This window comes from Rhinopithecus bieti, unplaced genomic scaffold (genome assembly GCF_001698545.2).
Source record: "Rhinopithecus bieti isolate Rb0 unplaced genomic scaffold, ASM169854v2 scaffold_1012, whole genome shotgun sequence".
In the NCBI taxonomy this organism is placed as follows: Eukaryota; Metazoa; Chordata; class Mammalia; order Primates; family Cercopithecidae; genus Rhinopithecus; species Rhinopithecus bieti.
In genome coordinates this window covers 2,847,659-2,866,864 of record NW_016803312.1, presented here as the reverse complement: position 1 = coordinate 2,866,864, position 19,206 = coordinate 2,847,659, and the positions used below count along the sequence as shown (strand labels likewise).

Genomic DNA, 19,206 nt, shown 5'->3' with positions numbered 1-19,206 from the left:
TAAATCTATCTTCTCCCCTAAACCTGTTCCATTCTTCCTGTCTCCTACTTCAGTGCGCAACCTCAAAAAGTACCCTATTGTATAAATCAGAAACAGTCATCCTAAACCTGTCTCCCCATTCCCTCTCTGCTCCCTTCTCACTAATATCTCCACATTCAATAGATGTTTTTAAAATATAAACTCAAGATTTTATTGTCTTCATAATAAAAGAAAACATGATACTTAGAACTGGATCACTTGGCCATTTCTCTTCTTATTTCCTCCCAGTTCAAAATGCTTGCATCTTTTAATAGCCAGCATTCTCTTAGAGCTGCAGCTGGGCTCAACGCACTCAAGCCTTAGCACAATCTTCTGTAGTTAGCCCACGATGGCCACTCTTAGTTAGCCCACGATGGCCACTCTGCTTCCTGTCATAACACCGCTTTCCCTGGGCATACAGAGAATCCTTGTCCTTCGTGAACTGTGTCACTTTGTGGGGTTGGTGCTTGGCACACTTCTTATAGAAAGTCCAGCGGGTTTTAGGAACGTTCATAATGTTTGTGTGAGCGCTATTGGCGCGGAAAAGCCACATTCAATGGGTTTTAAAAAATCTCTTTGCCTAATTGTTTCTCAAAATTACCTCCACTTCGTTTCTCAACGTCACCACTATACTAATTGCAATAAGAAATGCTTGATTCCTCATTTAAGGAAGGTTTGCGGGTTTAGATTGGTTCTGTTTCTGACTCCTTGCATGGAACTGGATGCAAAGAGGACCTGGAAAGTCAAGGTGAAGAAAAGAACTTCGGAGTACTGATCAGAACTGGTCAAGGAATTTCTGCATAATGGCTAAGAATAAATCTATGACGAAGCTTTTAAAAAATAACTAGATGTAGTGATGCATTTAAACACACTTTTTCAACTTGATTGCTAGAGTTCCTCTATTACTATGAATTTTTAACACTAGCAGCTCTCAGAAATGGTTTTATTCCTATTCCTGAGCCAATATAGGTTTAAATAATATAGGCATAAATAATAGGGCTGCGCTCATAAATGGAGCAGTAATACTCCATGAGGACACAGGAAAAAAGTCAAAGTAGATGGCATCAGGACTGTTTATCTTCAGTCTTCCTAAAGTCGATTTTAATTGTTCTGACAATGAAAGTAGATAGTGGATAGAGATACGATCTTATACCAAAAGGATTATTAGTGGGGGAACTGCAGTGCCTGAATAGTGTCTGCAAGGAGGAAAACGGGAGGTGGGAAGACTCAAAGTGGTCATGTGGTCCGTCAAAGTCTCTTCTGCTATCAATCCCTTGAAATTATGTAAAAGCTAAATGTTATTCTGCATTTAGAAACTATGTTCTTATTATTATATACAAACACTATTTTTTAGAATGTAAATACATAAAGAGGTGTGAATTTTACTGCAAAAAATTCTGTGAAAGATATGGTCTGCTGATAAGTTCTCTTCAGCCCTGACGCCCCTTAGAAGTCCCAAAAATCTATGGACCAGGAATTACTCGGGAAATGGTGGTTTCAGTGTAAAAGATGTCATCTACCCTTTCCCTCACTGCACAGATGGTGAAGGGGAAACTGAGAGAGATAAGTCACTTCCCCAAGGTCAGACAGGGTAAAAGTGGACCGGATCTGTTTGGTCCTGAGCCCAAACATTTCGAATGGACACAAGGCTGACAAAGGAACAGTCGGTCCCAGAGCGTCAGGAGTGGGACCTGTGGACCACAGGAAAAATACTGGGTGGGACGACTTAAACTTCCAGGCACCAGGGGGCGCCAGATACTCTATTTTACCTAAAGGAGTCTGGCTTCTACCGACAGGAAGTTCCCTTGCCCCCAACAAAGAGGGCGCCCAATGACGTACACCAATCCGATTGCTCTGCGCGAGGGCCTGGGGTTCGCTGACGTAGCCAATCAGTGCGGCCCCACAGCCGCGTGCGTGTGACGTCAAGGCAGGGGCGGAATCCGGTTGGAATTTTGGCGGGTTAGTCTGTGTACCAAGAAGGCCTCCCGGTACCGGGTGAGGAGCGCCGGCCCCAGGCATGCGGGTGATCCTTGGGCGGCGGGGCCGGGGCCGCCTCGCACGTCTGTGCGCGGGTTGCAAGGGATCTGAGGGCGAGAGGCGCGGGGTCTTGGGAGCTCGGGTGGGCGCGATCTGGATTTGGCGGCAGCTCGGGACCGCGCGGGGCTGGCATGGCCGGGCTGGGGGCTGGGAGTTGCCGGCCGTCTACTAAGGAACCGGGTTCTTCTTTTTAAAAGCAACCTTTTAAGTGCTTGCCAAGTGCCTGCCGCCTGGGCTTTCTTTTATTCATTCATTCATTCATTCATTGATTTCTCGTATTCATGATTTGCTAATGATTGTTGAACGCGGATGGTGTGCAGGGCTGGGATCACATTTCCGCTGCCTTCACGGCGCTTACAGTTTAAAGGGACGAGCAGGCAATAAACAAATGCACGACAGTGGACGACTCAGGGTCGTCCAGAAGGTCTCAGAAAGATGAATAAGTGGAGACCGAAGGGCGAGAAGGACCTGGGGGGAGCTTTCTTCCAACAAAGCCTGAGACCTCAAAGCAACTTAGTGTGTTCCAGAAAGTGGAAGCGGGCTGGCCCGGCTGGAGCATTGTTTTGGGTGTCTGGGTAGGTAGAATTGGACGTGGTGGATTGTGGAAAAGGTGAGGGAGTAGAAAGCTTGGAAAGGGAGAGAGAATATGAATCATTGCCTCGCAGGCTTTGCAGATTTTGTTCTAAGGGCAATGGAAAATCATTAAAGAATTTCAACGAAGGGACCCCCCATGAACTGATTTATGTTCCTAAAAGGTTACTAAGGAAAGGGAAGGTTACTGTGGCTGTTGTATGGAGAATAGATTGCAGGGGGACAAAGAGACCAGCATAGAAAGCTAACACAGTCATCGGGTGAAAGCTTGATGGTAGCTTGGCCTATGGTTCTGGCAGTGAAGTTGGAGAGAAGTGGTAGATTTGAGCAGTGTTTTGGAGATGGAACCACAGTTACTTGTCAGTGGCCCTGGATTTGAGGGCGAGGGAGGGTGCACAGTTTCATTTTGGGGAAAGGGGAGGCAGGTTATAGACTTGAACAAGACAGTTTGCTCCTAACCCTCAGGAAGCTTACTGTCCAATAGATTCCCCAGTAGATAGCCCAGTGTGTGGCACATGAGGGGGCCGTGGAAATGTTTGTTGAATGAATTTTTTAAAAGCGACCAGCCGTGGTGGCTCACGCCTGTAATCTCAGCACTTTGGGAGGCCCAGGCGGGCGAATCACTGAGACTAGTCTGGCCAAGACGGTGAAACCCTGTCTCTACTAAAAATACAAAAAATTAGCTGGGTGTACTGGCTGGCGCCTGTAATCCCAGCTACCCGGGAGGCTGAGGCAGGAGAATCACTTGAACTCGGGAGGCGGAGCTTGCAGTGAGCCGAGATCGCGCCACTGCACTCCAGCCTGGGCGACAGCATGAGACAACATCTCAAAAAAAAAAAAAAAAAAAAAAAAAAAAAAAAAAAAAAAAAAAAAAAGGCCGCACGTGGTGGCTCACGCCTGTTACCCTAGCACTTTGGGAGGCCGAGGCGGGCGGATCACAAGGTCAGGAGATCGAGATTATCCTGGCTTAAACGGTGAAACCCCGTCTCTACTAAAAACAGAAAAAATGAGCCTGGCCTGGTGGCTGGCGCCTGTAGTCCTGGCTACTCGGGAGGCTGAGGCAGGAGAATGGCGTGAACTGCATAGCCAAGATGCGCGTGCTATTGCCCTCCAGCTCTGGGTGACAGAGACTCTGTCTCAAAAAAAAAAAAAAGCGCCTTTGGGAGGTAAAGGCAGTCGAATCACTTGACGTCAGGAGTTCAAGACCAGCCTGGGCAACATGGCAAAACCCTGTCTCTACAAAAAACTCAAAAATTAGCCGGGTGTGGTAGCGCACACTTATAATCCCAGCAACTTGGGAGGCTGAGGCAGGAGAATCGCTGGAGCCTGAAAGGCGGAGGTTGTAGTGAGCCGATGGCACCACTGCACTCCAGCCCCAGTGACAGCAAGATCCTGTCTAAAAAAAAGAAAAGAAAGCACTGTAATCACTATAATTAGTTCTTTGACATTGAACTTGCCAAAGAGCACATTTAAGTTAAATAAGAGCCTAGAAAATTTTATACTTTTTTTCTTGCAGTTTAAAAAATCATCTTAAATGAAAAGAGAAGTGCACACAGTGATAACAACTCTGTCTTAATTAGCTATGCTGTTTCTCTGTGCTTTGCTGACAGTATTGAATCAAAATCATGATTGTCACTAAGGCTGCAACTAAGCAGAATCACACAGTAAGCTGCCGTGGATAATGCAGATGTCAGGTGTGTTACAGTGAATAAAATGAGAGAATAGCCTAATTTAGATCGACCCCAATAATTCGTGTGTGTGTGTGTCATTTTTTAAAAAGATACCAGGTCTTGCTATGTGACCAGGCAGGTCTCAAACTTCTGGCCTCAAGTGATGTGCCCATCTTAGCTTCCCAAAGTGCTGGTATTACAGGCGTTGAGCCACCGTGCCCAGCCAACCCCAATAGTTCTTCCTCATAATTTATCTCATCCATGTAATCCAGTGTGATACAAACTGCTCTGCATCTCAATGAATTTCTGTAACCTTAGTTTAAAGACAAGTAAAAGTAAGCTGGTCACATCCAGCGAGGGAGATGGCATTGGCGGTGTGGAGAGAGGAGGCGAGAAGTGGTCAGATTCTGGATGATTTCTGAGGTTAGAGCCCAGAGGAGTGGTAGGATTCTGGGTTTGGTGGAGGTGTGCGTTGTGAGCGAAAGAGAAGAATTGAAAGTGACGTTTCTAATGTTGATTTCACACAGCCAAGATTCTACATTGCTCATCTCCTGGGCACCTGAGCCTCCGCTGAAGTTTCCTGTCATAACTGTCCTCTTGACAGCATGGATGGTAAGGCCTGGCAATTTTCTGTTTCTCTGTTTCAAGGAAAACTACCCTTTTGTCCATGGACTTGTTATTTATTCTACTTGTGTAATGGTGAAAATGTTCCCCAGCCCTCAGGTATTGTCTTAGAGGTTCTGAAGCAATCTCCTGTCTCACAGAGGTCACTGAATGTTACTTGCTTTTATCAGATGAGATTTCTTCTGGCAACAGTGATTGTCTTTCATAATTACAATAGCTGGTAGGTGTACATTGGGCCAGGCACTGCTCCAAGATTCTTATGGAAATTAACTGATTCAGTCCTCAGGCAAACATATTTTATAGGCAGGAAAACGGATGTTTAGTAACTTGTCACAGTTCAAGCTGGCAGAGCAAGGCTTTAAACCAGGTGGTCTGACTTCAGAATTTACATTTGATAATGAAATCTGTTGAAGCGATTTTAGTGTAGCTCTGACTTAAGTTTTTATTAATATAATCCTTTCTAATTTTGTTCATTTTGCAAGGGGTGTATACAAAATGTTTACCTAGAAAAGAGATGTTGCACTAATTAGCAATCATCTAAAATGATTGTGCTGGGCTGGGTGCAGTGGCTCACGCTTATAATCTCAGCACTTTGGGAGGCCAGGGCAGGAGGATTGCTTGAGTCCAGGAGTTCAAGACCAGCCTGGGCAATAGAGTGAGACCTCATTTCTATTTTTAAAAAATTAAAATGATTGTGCTGGTTGTGAAGAGATCTAGTTGCATAATCGAACTCATAATCTGAAACTGGATTTTAAAAAAAAATTCAAACGTATTACACTTTGCCCTTTTTAAAAAAACTTGAAACTCCTCACACTGTGATGCACAGTGGTCCCCCGTTGCCCCGAGAGGTGTGTTTCAACACTCCCAGCGGATGCCTGAAACCGAGGATGGTACGAAACCCTAGGCATGCTGCGTTTTCTCCCGTACATACATACCTGTGATAAAGTATAATTTATGAATTAGGCCATAACAATAACAATAATCAAATGGAACCATTATGACAATATACTGTAATAAAAGTTATGTGAATCTGGTCTCTCTCTAAAGTATCTATTGCACTCTCAAAATACCCATTGTACTGTCCTCAACCACAGTGACCATGGAAAATCAAAACCACAGAAAATAAACCCTCAGATAAGGGTTATTCCTTATGTGAAACTCATTGCCCGATGCTATCATGGTAGTTTCCTGTTTCTTAAAATTGGCAAATTGCCTACAGGGCAGGTTATATAATACAAAGCATCATTTTCTGCTATGAGATTGACATGAAAATAAGAGGTGAATGGATACATGTTCTCTAAGAAATCATAGTCTCTATCTGGAAACAGTATAGGTCAAGAAAAAAAAAATCATAATGTTTAGGCCGGGAGTGGTGGCTCATGCCTGTAATCCTAGCACTTTGGGAGGCCAAGGTGAGTGGATTACCTGAGGTCAGGAGTTCGAGACCAGCCTGGCTAGCATAGTGAAATCCCATTTCTACTGAAACTACAGAAATTAACCTGGTGTGGTGGCATGTGCCTGTAATCCCTGCTACTCAGGAGGCCGAGGCTGGAGGATCGCTTGAATCTGGGAGGCAGAGGTTGCATTGAGTCGAGATCCTACCACTGCACCTCCAGCCTGGATGACAGAGCAGGACCCCGTCTCCAAAAAAAAAAAGAGGAAAAAGAAATCATAATATTTAGTAAGAATATCTCATTTGATTGGCATGGCTTCACAATTTGGCTGGTGTAGAGGAAATCGGAAAGTGTATGGTACTTGGGATATACTGTTGAACAATGTTCCTGCTTATATTTTAGTGGAGGGAGCAAGATAACAAAACAATAAACGGGTAGTTAGTAGATGGGAGACACTGCAATGTCTTTGTATGCTGACAGGAGTGCTTCCAAGGAGAGGGAGAAATTGGGGATGCAGGAGCCAGACAGGTGGTAATTGTAGAATGAAGTTTTTGAGAAGCTGAGGAGTGGGACCCAGTGTAAGAGTGGAAGTGGAAGAATTGGCTGAATAGCACGAGATACTTAGTCCTAGGAGGGAAAGCAGAGAAGATAACTTCTTCAGAGTTGGGAGTGAAGGATGAGGAAGTCTGATTGCATCTATTTTTTCTGTAAAATAGAGCCAAGGGCTGGGCTCTGTGGCTCATGCCTATAATCCCAGCACTTTGAGAGGCCAAGGCAGGTGGATCGCCTGAGGTCGGGAGTTCGAGACCGGCCTGATTAACATGGAGAAACCTCTGTCTTTACTAAAAATACAAAATTAGCCAGGCGTGTTGGCGCATGCCTGTAATCCCAGCTACTCGGGAGGCTGAGGCAGGAGAATCACTTGAACCCGGGAAGTGGAGATTGCAGTGAGCCAAGATCACGCCATTGCACTACAGCCTGGGCAACAAGAGCAAAACTCTGTCTCAAAAAAAAAATAAAAATAAAAAGGTTATTTGATTATCTACTCTGAACAAGATCATCAGCTAAGAGTAAAGAGTGGGGAGTGGGCATAGGAGGTTTGAGGAGAGACAGTGTGAAGTGATCAGAGCCTGGGAAAGCGAATGGATTGGGGAAGTGTGGGAATCTTTAAGCAGTGGTGAATGCCTGTTTGTTATGGGTATGCAAAAATTTAAAGTTAGCTCAGGGTCTTGTTGATCACGCCTATAGTCCCAGCACTTTAGGAGGCTGAGGCAGGAGCATCACTTGAGGCCAGGAGTTCAAGACCAGCCTGGGCAACATGGCAAGACCCCATCTCTCCAGAAAAAAAATTTAATAAGCTGGGCATGGTGGTGTGCACCTCTAGTCCCTGCTGCTTGGGAGGCTAAGGCAAGAGGATCGCTTGAGCCCAGGAGTTTGAAGCTACAGTGAGCTAAGATTGTGACACTGCACTCCAGCCTGGGTGACCTTGTCTTGAAAAAATAATAAATAAACAAAAAAGACCAGTCAGCCTGGTAGCGAGTCTTTCACCAGAACCATTCACCAGCCAGGGAATTGAGTCTTTAGAGGGCAGTGATGATGGTGTTGAACATGGATCCACAGGGAGGGCATTAGGGGCAGGGGGTGATGGACAGGAAACACATTGTAGGTAGGCTGATGGATTAAACATGTGGATGAAGCTGAAGAGCTGCTGGGTGTGAATACTAGAGTGAGCAGGCTGAAAGGATGGGAAGTGGGATCGCAGAGGAACGCTCAGAGGTCAGTTGTGCTTTGCTGTGATGAGTTGGAGTCACTATGGGAGTGGGTAGCTAAGATGGGTGGTGGATGAGAAACCCAGCGACCAAGATGTGGGCTGGACCATTCTTGTGGAGGTTGAAGTGCTCCAGGAGGGGGAGAGCAGTAGAGATGGAGGGAGGACCGGGGGGCATTGCATGATACACACACGATGATCAGCGCATGACAGTGCCGTGAGGGGTTCTTAATGCCAGAATCTGGTGTCATGAACTTCAGAGAGCTGTGATCTGGAAGAAGAGTGAATCGTTCCAAAGTGACAGTGATAAAGAAGACATCAGGACCCTGAAGTTGATCAACAAATAATTACTGCATGCCTAATACGTGCCGAACACTATTCTAGACATTGCCATGTGAGGTGTGAACTATTAAACGCTTTCCATTCAAGAGGGTTCCAGGGGTAGCCAGATTTCTGTTGTAAGAGCCACCGGGGATCTGGGAAACGTGCTGGTAGTAGATTTCACGTCCCAGGGGTTTGGGAACAAAGAGGCTGGGAGATTGAGTCAGCGTAATACAGAGAAGACATGATTTTTGATGGTGACAGGTAAACGGGGTTGTGAGTCACCATGGGATTAGCCCTAGTTCTCTTGTGAAAGAAGATGGGTTCAAAGTGAATGGTATGGGGTCCCCAGGCAGCATTTTCCACCTGTGCCCCCCAGTGGGGTGAGCCAGAGCCTCTTCTTGGGGTGTGCCCTCTTTGGCAGATGGGAACAAGAGATGATGGAGGCCTCTTTGCTTCCTTGGAGGTGTGTGGCAGTCTCACCTAGAGCACAGGGCGCTGCCTGGTCTCTTCTCTCTTGCACTGTGCAGTCTTGGAGTATTTGTGGACTAAGCAACTCAAGCTAATCCTTATACAACCTCTTACTCTGAGCATTAGGCCCTGTCATCAGATTCTAGGCCTGAAGTTCGGCTACTGGCTCTTTCCTTCTGGTAAGGGATTGTAGAGTGGTGGAAAGGATATTGGTTTGTTGATCTAAAGATTCCTTATTGACCCAGCTCCTGCACTGATCTGTTTCTCCGTGTGATCCTGAACAAGCCCTCACCCTCTCAGACTCTAGCCCCTGAATTTCAGACAAGGAGAGTAGGTCAGATACCCTTAATATTTTTCCATTAAATACCTCTGATTTTATAAACAAATAGTGCCCAAATTGGGGGTGGGGGGGGTGGGAAGAACAAAGAAAATAGACAAATCAAGAAAGAAGAAATCTGATTGGCAAATAAACGTAAGCAATTCTTAACCTCACCAGTAGTAATCCAAGAAATGCAAATCAAAACAGTGAGATGCCTTTTTACATCGTCCATCAGACTGGCAAAAAAATTTAAGTGACACATCAGATATTGATGAGGTGGTGGGGAGAAGTGGCCCTTGTGTACAGCACTAGTGAGAGTGATAGGGGAGATAGCAATTATTTAGGGAGATAGTAAGGGCAACAGAGTCCTCAGCAGAATTTCCCTTTTAACAAAAGCAGCCCCAAGTAATTTCTAACAAAGGGCAGCCTGAAAATCAAACTGCAGACATAGAAAAACAAGCTAGTAATTTGCACGGGTGAATACCCGCAGCTGTGCCAATGGAAAAGGCTCCCAGGGGGCCAGGCATGTTCAACATGGCGGCCCCTTTGTCAACCACGTGGACAGTAAGGAAACAGGCAACATGGCGCTGGCCAGGTAGAGAACCACCTGCATAATAAAAGATTAGGGTGGGGTAGCCGGGTTTTCCACCCTATGCATACCTAGTCCAGCCAATCTTTCATGTCCTATGTAAATCCGACACTGCATCCTCAAGCTCATCTATGAAACCCCATGCGTTTCGCCATGGAAGGGGCAACCAATTTTTCAGGGACTCCTCTCTGCTGCTGAGAACGCTTCTCTTTCTTTTGCCTGTTAAACTTCTGCACTTAACCTCACTTCTTGGGTGTCAGCGTCCATGATTTCCTCTGCGTGAGGCAACGAACCTCTGGTATTACCCCAGATGAATGATGACATTTCAAGAGTGCATCCACTTTGAAAACAATCTGGCACCATCTAGCAAAATTGGAAAACGTGGGTACCCAGCAATGCAGCAATTCCATTTCTGATAGATACTCCCAAGAAACACATGTGCAAGAAGACGGATACACGATTACAGCGTATTTAGTAGTGGGGGAAATTTAGAAATAGCCCATATTGTCCTTTTTTGGAAAATGGAATAAGGTGTAACACAGTCTTACTATAGGATACAATATAGCAACGAAAAGAAATAAACTAGAACTATATGGGGGTTTTTGTTTTTCAGATGGGCTCGCCCTATACCCAGGCTGGAGTGCAGTGGCATGATCTCAGCTCACTGCAACCTCCACCTCCCAGGTTCCATCAGTTCTCCTGCCTCAGCCTCCTGAATAGCTCGGATTACAGGCATGGGCCACCAAGTCTGGCTAATTTTTGTATTATTAGTAGAGACGGGGTTTCACTTTCTTGGCCAGGCTGGTCTTGAGCTCCTGACCTCAGGTGATCCTCCCGCCTTGGCCTCCCAAAGTGCTGGGATTACAGGCATGAGCCACCGCGCCTGGCTAGAACTATATGTTTTGATTTGAGTTAATCTTACAAGCAATGTTGAATGAACCCAGAATGCAGAGTAATGCAGTGTGGAATATTTATGTAAATATTTTTTAAACCATGTAATATATATTGACTGTGACTGCCTATATATTTATGTAAAAGCATAAAAATGGACTGGAATGATACCTCAAAATTATGAAAGTGATTACAATGGGAACTGGGGCAGTGGTCAGGAGTTGGGATAAGATTTGGCATGACAGACTTCATCTAGAAGGTGTTATTTAATGTTAAAGGCAAGAAGCAAACAACAAAATGTTAATGATGGCTAATTCTGAGTGATGGGATCTTAGTATTTTTTATATAGTTTGTATCTATTTTTTTTAATCTCAAATAACTTAAAGGTCAGGAATTATATACATCTAAAGCCTAAATCTATGTTTGGTGTTTTAAAATTATTCCCTTGTTGGTTGAATTTCATGGAAGTTGGTGTGCGGGAAGTTGTCTCATTGATTGGAGTAGAATGCGTAAGGACATTTAGCCCTGTGGCTGGCCCACTCTACTCAGCAGTTTTGGCGCCTTCTTAGCCCAGTGTCCCCTAAGAAGCACCTGGGGACAGGAAAGATAGAGACAAGAACAAGGACTAGGCAAAACGGTGCATCTGTAGGGTTTGTTGTTGTTTTGTTTGTTTTTTCCAGTTTCAGCTTTCATTTTAGATTCAGGTTTGATACAGAGGTGTATAGTGTGATGCTGAAGTTTGGAGTATGATTGAACCCATCACCCAGATAATGAGCATTGTACCCATTAGGTAGTTTCTCTTACCTCCTGTGGGGTTATTTAAATTGCCTTGTTAAAGTTGAATGTTTGGAATCAGCTGTGCTTATTCTCTGTCCCTTCTCTTCTTTTCCCCTAGAGGAGGAAGACAATCTGTCTCTGCTGACCGCATTGCTGGAGGAAAATGAGTCAGCCTTGGATTGTAATTCAGAAGAAAGTAACTTCTTGACCCAGGAAAATGGTGAGCCCGACACATTTGATGAGCTCTTTGATGCCGACGGCGACGGTGAATCTTATACAGAAGAAGCTGATGATGGAGAAACAGGAAAGACCAAAGATGAAAAGGAAAATTTGGCCACTCTCTTTGGAGATATGGAGGACTTCACAGATGAAGAAGAAATTCCTGCATCACAGTCAGCTGAACACAGGGTCCTCCCTGCTCCTGCCCCCAGTCGAGAGAAAACAAATGAAGAGTTGCAAGGTGCTCTAACTACTTGCCTTCCTTATTTCTTTCAGATAAGTTGGATGAAGACCACCAATCTGATAGTTGTCATCAAAATAGCTGCTGATTCCAGGGTAGAGATAAATGACTGTCAAAAAAGAGAAAAAGAAAGAAAATTATACCAGTTGGTAGATGAAATGTTTAAGGCCAGCATTTCAGCACAAACTACAGACTCTGTCAGTGTCAGCCAGCTGCAATGGATCCTGTACGGAATGCCTCTGAAACTTTTCATGTTTCTTATGGAATAGTAGTACTTTGGTATTTATGTGGAATGTGGAGCCAGAGACAGGGCTGTAAAGCTGCCACGTATCTGTTTCAGCAGAGCATTCCTGAACAGAAGCTTTGACACATGTTCTTTTCTTATTCCTGGCATCTCATACATCTTTAAGCTATAAGGAAATTCAGTGGTTGGCTGTTTCTTCTAATACAGAAGCCAGCATTTATCATATTAATTATGATATCCAATTTATGAAATAAATATAATTTTTTTTTTTTTTAGACAGAATCTTGCTCTGTCACGCAGGCTGGAGTGCAGTGGTGCAATCTTAGCTCACTGTAGCCTCCATCTCCCAGGCTCAAGTGATCTTCCTGCCACAGCCTCCCTAGTAACTGGGACCATAGGTGTGCACCACCATGCCCAGCTAATTTTTGTTTGTTTGTTTATTTTTTCAGTTTTTGTAGATACAGGATCTCCCTATGTTGCCCATGCTGGTCTCGAACTCCTGGGCTCACGCAATCCCCCTGCCTCAGCCTCCCAAAATGCTGTGCTTACAGGCACGAGCCACCATCCCTGGCCTGTAATTATTTCTCAAGTCCTAAAAACTTGTTAACTGTGGATTTATATCTGATATCTCTTAATAGTATAGATTTATAACTAGTTTTACCATTGGGTGCTTCATTACTTTAAATAAAATATGTATTTCTCTAAGGGACCTCTTTGAAGTACAAAAGTTAATCATGAGCTTTGGGTATGTGATTATATCGTGGGTCTCAAGGTGTTGGGGCAGGGAGTAAACAACAAAAATATTGCCAGCATTTTTGTCGTGTAGAATGTTTTCTCATGCCTGGTTCTTAAATTAGCATATTTTCATTTCCTAGAGGAATTAAGGAATTTGCAAGAGCAAATGAAGTCCTTACAAGAACAGCTAAAAGTAACAACAATTAAACAGACAGCAAGCCCGGCACGTCTGCAAAAATCTCCTGGTAAGAAGACTGTCATTCTGGCAATCATGTGCATTTCTGTTATTAAGAAATTATCACGTGGCCGGGCGCGGTGGTTCAAGCCTGTAATCCCAGCACTTTGGGAGGCCGAGATGGGCGGATCACGAGGTCAGGAGATCGAGACCATCCTGGCTAACACGGTGAAACCCCGTCTCTACTAAAAAATACAAAAAACTAGCCGGGTGAGGTGGCGGGCGCCTGTAGTCCCAGCTACTCGGGAGGCTGAGGCAGGAGAATGGCCTAAACCCGGGAGGCGGAGCTTGCAGTGAGCTGAGATCCGGCCACTGCACCCCAGCCTGGGCGACAGAGGGAGACTGTTTCAAAAAAAAAAAGAAATTATCACATTGTTTCTGCATCCAACTCCGGTTCAAACAGCCCTTTGAACCTCTTTCTGAATGGGTTTTTACTCACTTACTTTACTTTTAATGAAGTAGAGAAGTCTCCACGGCCGCCTCTTAAGGAGAAGAGAGTTCAGAGAATTCAGGAGTCAACATGCTTTTCTGCGGAGCTTGATGTCCCTGCGCTACCAAGAACCAAGCGGGTGGCCCGGACACCAAAGGCTTCACCTCCAGGTATGGTACTTGAGGCCTCAATATCTTGGCACTGTTGTATGTGTTTGTGTGTGTGTGGGTGTTTGTGTCTTTTGGTCTGTCTTATCTCCCCATTGAGAAAGAAAGTCAGTTTCTTGGGAATGGGAGCCACATGATCTGTTTTGTGTTCTTCCTCTAGATCTCAAAGTGCCTAGAAAATCCTTAGGGCCAAGGCAGGAGGCGGGAGGATTGTTTGATCCTAGGAGTCTGAGACCAGCCTGGGTTGTATAGCAAGACCCTATCTCTACAGTAAATAAAAAAATTAGCCAGGTGTGGTGCTTGCCTGTAGTCTCAGCTACCTGAGAGGCTGAGGTGGGAGGATCATTTGAGCCCAGGAGTTTGAGGCTAGAGTGAGCCGTCATCACGCCACTGCATTCCATCCTCTTCCACAGAGTAAGACCCTGTGTGAGAAAAAAGGAAATCCTTAGGTACAGAGTAGCTATTTACTAAGTACTTAACAGGTTGAATTTTTTTGTTAACTCTGTAGTCTCATAGTTTTGCCAGGATTGTCATAAGGAAAGCCACTGGTCAGGTTCTCATTCTTTAGGCTTGTGAAGTTATTTCCTTAGAAAATGGTTAAGTTTTATTTGAAGCCAGGTTGTATTAAACCAAAAGGGCTGTTTTTTTAGAAACGACTTCTTTGCCAGGAGTATAGGATGGTGTTCAAATACAGTCCTATTTCAGCACACACATGTATATGCACAAAGCAACAATGAAAAGGATTTCTGCCCTATGTATTGGTTTTCTTGTATTGCCAGGAGACATAAGACAAGGTGGTCCTGATAGAACATGGGTTGGAGGACACAGCGTTTCATTGGCTGCATGTGTTTGGAAAGGCCCCTTTGAGTAGCATGGGTCTGTGCCACAGTGGTAGAGAACTACTTTTGCCTGAGTGTTCATATTAATCTGACAGCAAGTTATATATTCAAATATCCATTCAGGAGTAGCATCCATCCCCTCAGGACCTTTGGCATTACTAAGGTGTTGCATTACGTAATGTCCAAAGTTTGGTTTTGAGGGGTGGGGAATGGGCCTGGCCTCTAGGTTCTAAAGTCCTAGGTTCACCCTGGCCCCTAGTGGGAGAGCAGGGATCCAAAGTCCCTTTGAGGGCAAACAACAATCTTACGAAAGAGTGATATGGAAGTGTCTGACCTTCTGGAGAATTATCAAACACTTCTAAAATATGAAAAGTAACTCCATCAGGGATATTTAATGAAGCAATAGTGAATAGAATACCAGACCCCTAACTCACCTTGGCCCCACAAATAAAATGGAATGGAATGAAATGAAACAAGAAAGAAGAAAAGGGGAGCTAGCTTTGGATTTTTTATTATTTATTTATTTATTTTTTATTTTTGAGACAGAGTCTCATGTTGTCACCCAGGTTGGAGTGCAGTGGCATAATCTGGGCTCACTACAACCTCCACCTCCTGGATTCAAGCAATTCTCCTGCCTCAGCCTCCCGAGTAGCACACACCACCACACCCAGCTAATTTTGTATTTTTAGTAGAGACAGGGTTTCATCATGATGGCCAGGCGGGTCTTGAACTCTTGACCTGAAGTGATCTGCCCTCCTTAGCTTCCCAAAGTGCTGGGATTACAGGTGTGAGCCATCACGTCTGGCCTGGATTTTCTTAAAGTAGAATTTGAACTGTACACGGATCTCCACTAATTATTCATTCGGAAGGAGGTCTTTTCCTCCCTTTGAGAATCTGCCCCAGTGCTCTGTATTTTGATGAATACTCAGTAAACATCATTGCATAGAGAAACAGTATTTTAGAGTGGCACTGTGTAGGACAGTAGCCACTAGCCATATGTGGACATTTAAGTTTAAATTAGATTAAATTTAATGAGAAATGTATTTCCTTAAAAGTACGGGGTCACATTTAAGTGACTGATGGCCACCTACGTCTGGTAGCTACCACTGTATTGGACAGCACCAATGTAGAACGTTGTTATCAGAGAAAGTGCTGTTGACTGTAAGACCGAGAAATGGTATTGTGGGCATGCTTTGCTCTCAGGATTTGATTATCGCATGTGTTGCTTTAAAAAAAGGAACAATCCTGGCCAGGTGCAATGACTCACGCCTGTAATCCCAGCACTTTGTGAGGCCGAGGTGGGAGGATCACCTGAGGTCGGGAATTCGAGACCAGCATGACCAACAAGGAGAAACCCTGTCGCTACTAAAAATACAGAATTAGCTGGGCATGGTGGCGCATGCCTGTAATCCCAGCTACTTGGGAGGCTGAGGCAGGAGAATCGCTTAAACCCAGGAGGCGGAGGTTGTGGTGAGCCGAGATCGTGCCACTGCATTCCAGCCTGGGCAACAAGAGTGAAACTCCATCTCAAAAAAAAAAGAACAGTTCAGCCTGTGCTCATGTGCAGTGGCTCACGCTTATAATCCTGGCACTTTGGGAGGCCTAGTTAGATTGCTTGGGCTTGGGAGTTCAAGACCAGCCTGAGCAACATTGTAAAACCCATCTCTACAAAAAATACAAAAACTAGCCGGACATGGTGGTACATACCTGTGGTCCCAGCTACTCAAAAATCGCTTAAATCCAGGAGATGAAGGTTGCAGTGATCCCAGATCACGCCACTGCACTGGGTGACACAGTGAGTGCCTGTCTCAAAGGAACAAATCTGTACAAATAAATTTTGTAATTATCTGTGTGGTTGCCTTTTCATTAATTGTGTTAATTTTCTAGAGCCCAAAAGCTCATCTTCAAGGATGGCAAGTGCACCCTCCCAACCACTCCAGACTATTTCTCGGAACAATCCTAGTGGGATAACTAGAGGTCAAATGGTGGGGACCCCAGGAAGCTCTGGGGAAGCGGCTCAACCCGTCTGTGTGGAAGCCTTCTCCGGCCTGCGGCTCAGGTCAGTAGCTGTACCATCTATGCATATGTGCCACTGCATAGCTTTTTGTGCCTCTCGGTGTCTTTTAGAAGTACTGTGTTTGTACATCAGGATCCACAAAACACCGGCAGCTTTTGAACTATACAAAACACCACCGTAAGACTAGCAGTAGCCCTGGGTTTGACTTAAGTACAGTTGCATATAAAATGTTTAAGAAAAACTTTTTCTTGTGTATATAATCAACAAGGAATATGTATCTATAAAAAGAAATGGACAAATGGTAGTATATTTAATCAGATATTGACAGATGGAAACAGACTTTTAAAATTTTCTCCATCTCTTTTGAGGTATAATTTAGACTATTTTAACTACACAGAGAGTTTAACCAGGATAATATTTATGTAATTGAGCAATTACTGGATTGCTTTGGCTCCTCTGGGTCTTTTGTGGTTCCATATAAATTTTAGGATCATTTTTTCTGTTTCTATTGATTCTTATAATTGATGTTAAGAAAAATAGCTATGCTGTTTTTCTTTTTTAACTTTTTTTTTTGAGACAAAGTCTCGCTTTTGTCCCCCAGGCTGGAGTGCAGTAGCGCGATCTCAGCTCACTGCAACCTCCGCCTCCCGGGTTCAAGCAATTCTCCTGCCTTGGCCCCCCAAGTAACTGGGATTACAGGCGCCTGCCACCATGCCTGGTTAATTTTTTTGTTGTATTTTTAGTTGAGATGGGGTTTCGCCATGTTGACCAGGCTGGTCTAGAACTCCTGACCTTGGGTGATCCACCTGCCTCAGCCTCCCAAAGTGCTGGGATTACAGGTGTGATGCCCGGCTGCCGTTTTTCTTTCTAATAGCCTTTTTAAGGCAAATTTATATTCTTTGCATCTGTTATGGGGAGAATTTTTTTTTTTTTTTTTTTTTTTTTTTTTTTGAGACGGAGTCTCTCTCTGTCGCCCAGGCTGGAGTGCAGTGGCCAGATCTCAGCTCACTGCAAGCTCCGCCTCCCGGGTTCATGCCATTCTCCTGCCTCAGCCTGCCGAGTAGCTGGGACTACAGGCGCCCGCCACCTCGCCCGGCTAGTTTTTTGTATTTTTTAGTAGAGATGGGGTTTCACCGTGTTAGCCAGGATGGTCTCGATCTCCTGACCTCGTGATCCGCCCATCTCGGCCTCCCAAAGTGCTGGGATTACAGGCTTGAGCCACCGCGCCCGGCCCTATGGGGAGAAATTTAAGATAGCCTGTTAAAATAGGAATATATTCCAAGCTCAATTCAATTAAAAGCTATATTCAAATCCTGGACTTCTATGTTTTTTTGCTTTATTTTTATTGTTTTAATTATCTGTACTCTGTATCACTACTCCATTGCATCTCCATCATTACGTCTGGATAATCCCAGAGCAGAACAGTAGTCCTTACAGTGAGACTGGATTGCTTTTAGCACAGTCCATTTGAGGAACCAAATGAAACCCTCTAAAACTCTTAAACCTTGTCAGTCTAAACATCAGCCAACAACTAAAACTGCTAAGCTCTTAAAGTATATATTATTAGGCAGAGAAGAACGAGTGTTGCCAACATACAATAAAAGTGTATTATAAGGCTGGGTGTGGTAGCTGACACCTGCAATCCTAGCACTTTGGGAGGCCAAGGCAGGAGGATTGGTGGAAGTCAGAAGCTCGAGACTAGCTGGTGTAACACAGTGAAACTTCATCTCTGCAAAAAGTAAATTAGCTGGACGCAGTGGCATGCACCTATAGTCCTAGCTACTTGTGGGGTAGGGGGAGTGTTGAGGCAGGAAGATCACATGAGCCCAGGAGTTCAAGACTGCAGTGAGCTATGATCATACCACTGCACTCCAGCCTGGGCAACAGAGCAAGACCCTGTTTCTACAAACAAAAAAGAAGTGTCTTGTAAAGACTTGGTATTCTCCAAAACTGAAAAATGTATTTATATCTTAATTACATCTGAGACACAGTCTGAGAAATAGAATACAGCAGTAGAAGCTGTGGTTGTCATTGAGGGGGCAGCAGGGTTCCTTCTTAAGGTAGAGAATTTCCCCTTCCTGAGATGCTACTGCCTGCCCCAGCCATGGCCCACTTGAAGCTCCGTATGGGTATTGAACCATGTTGCTGCTGGTGGGCATTTATTGCACATGTGAATCAAAATTGAGATAAAGGAGACTTAAACTACTCAGCAAAAGCTTCTGAGTGGCTTTTAAATTTAAGGGATTACAGAAGTGTTTGAGTCTCTTTGTCATTGTTGTACATGAACCTCAGGCCCTAAAAATACTCTAAAGGACATATTCATAGACATTCCCTGACACAGGTTGAGGATCCCTTATCCAAAATGCTTGGGACCAGAACTGTTTTGGATTTGGATTCTGGAATATTTATATTATATAGAATTGCTGGTTAAGAATCCCAAATCTAAAATCCAAAATCCGAAATGCTACAGTGTTTCCTTTGAGTGTCATGTTTGTGCTTAGAAAGTTTTAGATTTTGGAGCCTTTTTTTTTTCTTTTAATAATCTATTAACTCATTGTTATGGAAGAAACCCTGGGCTATATAGAAGAATCTTTCCCTAGCTGGGCATG

General features: G+C 44.4%; 1 protein-coding gene and 1 pseudogene across 2 annotated transcripts in view; one reads left to right on the top strand and one right to left on the bottom strand.

Moving 5' to 3' along the window:
• Window positions 1-222: 222 nt before the first annotated feature.
• LOC108530871 (60S ribosomal protein L36a-like) lies at window positions 223-2,188 on the bottom strand (annotated as a pseudogene).
• The window catches only part of MCM10 (minichromosome maintenance 10 replication initiation factor), a 51,270-nt gene continuing 34,024 nt past the window's right edge, over window positions 1,961-19,206 (top strand). The window contains exons 1-6 of one of the 2 annotated variants that reach the window (XM_017874676.1): window positions 1,961-2,013; window positions 4,844-4,928; window positions 11,589-11,930; window positions 13,050-13,154; window positions 13,607-13,744; window positions 16,468-16,639. In XM_017874676.1, the coding sequence (XP_017730165.1) occupies window positions 4,922-4,928; window positions 11,589-11,930; window positions 13,050-13,154; window positions 13,607-13,744; window positions 16,468-16,639 (764 nt within the window). In that variant the 5' untranslated portion in view covers window positions 1,961-2,013; window positions 4,844-4,921. Of the gene's footprint in view, window positions 2,014-4,843; window positions 4,929-11,588; window positions 11,931-13,049; window positions 13,155-13,603; window positions 13,745-16,467; window positions 16,640-19,206 lie in introns of both variants that reach the window. The other variant, XM_017874669.1, reaches the window with a different exon arrangement.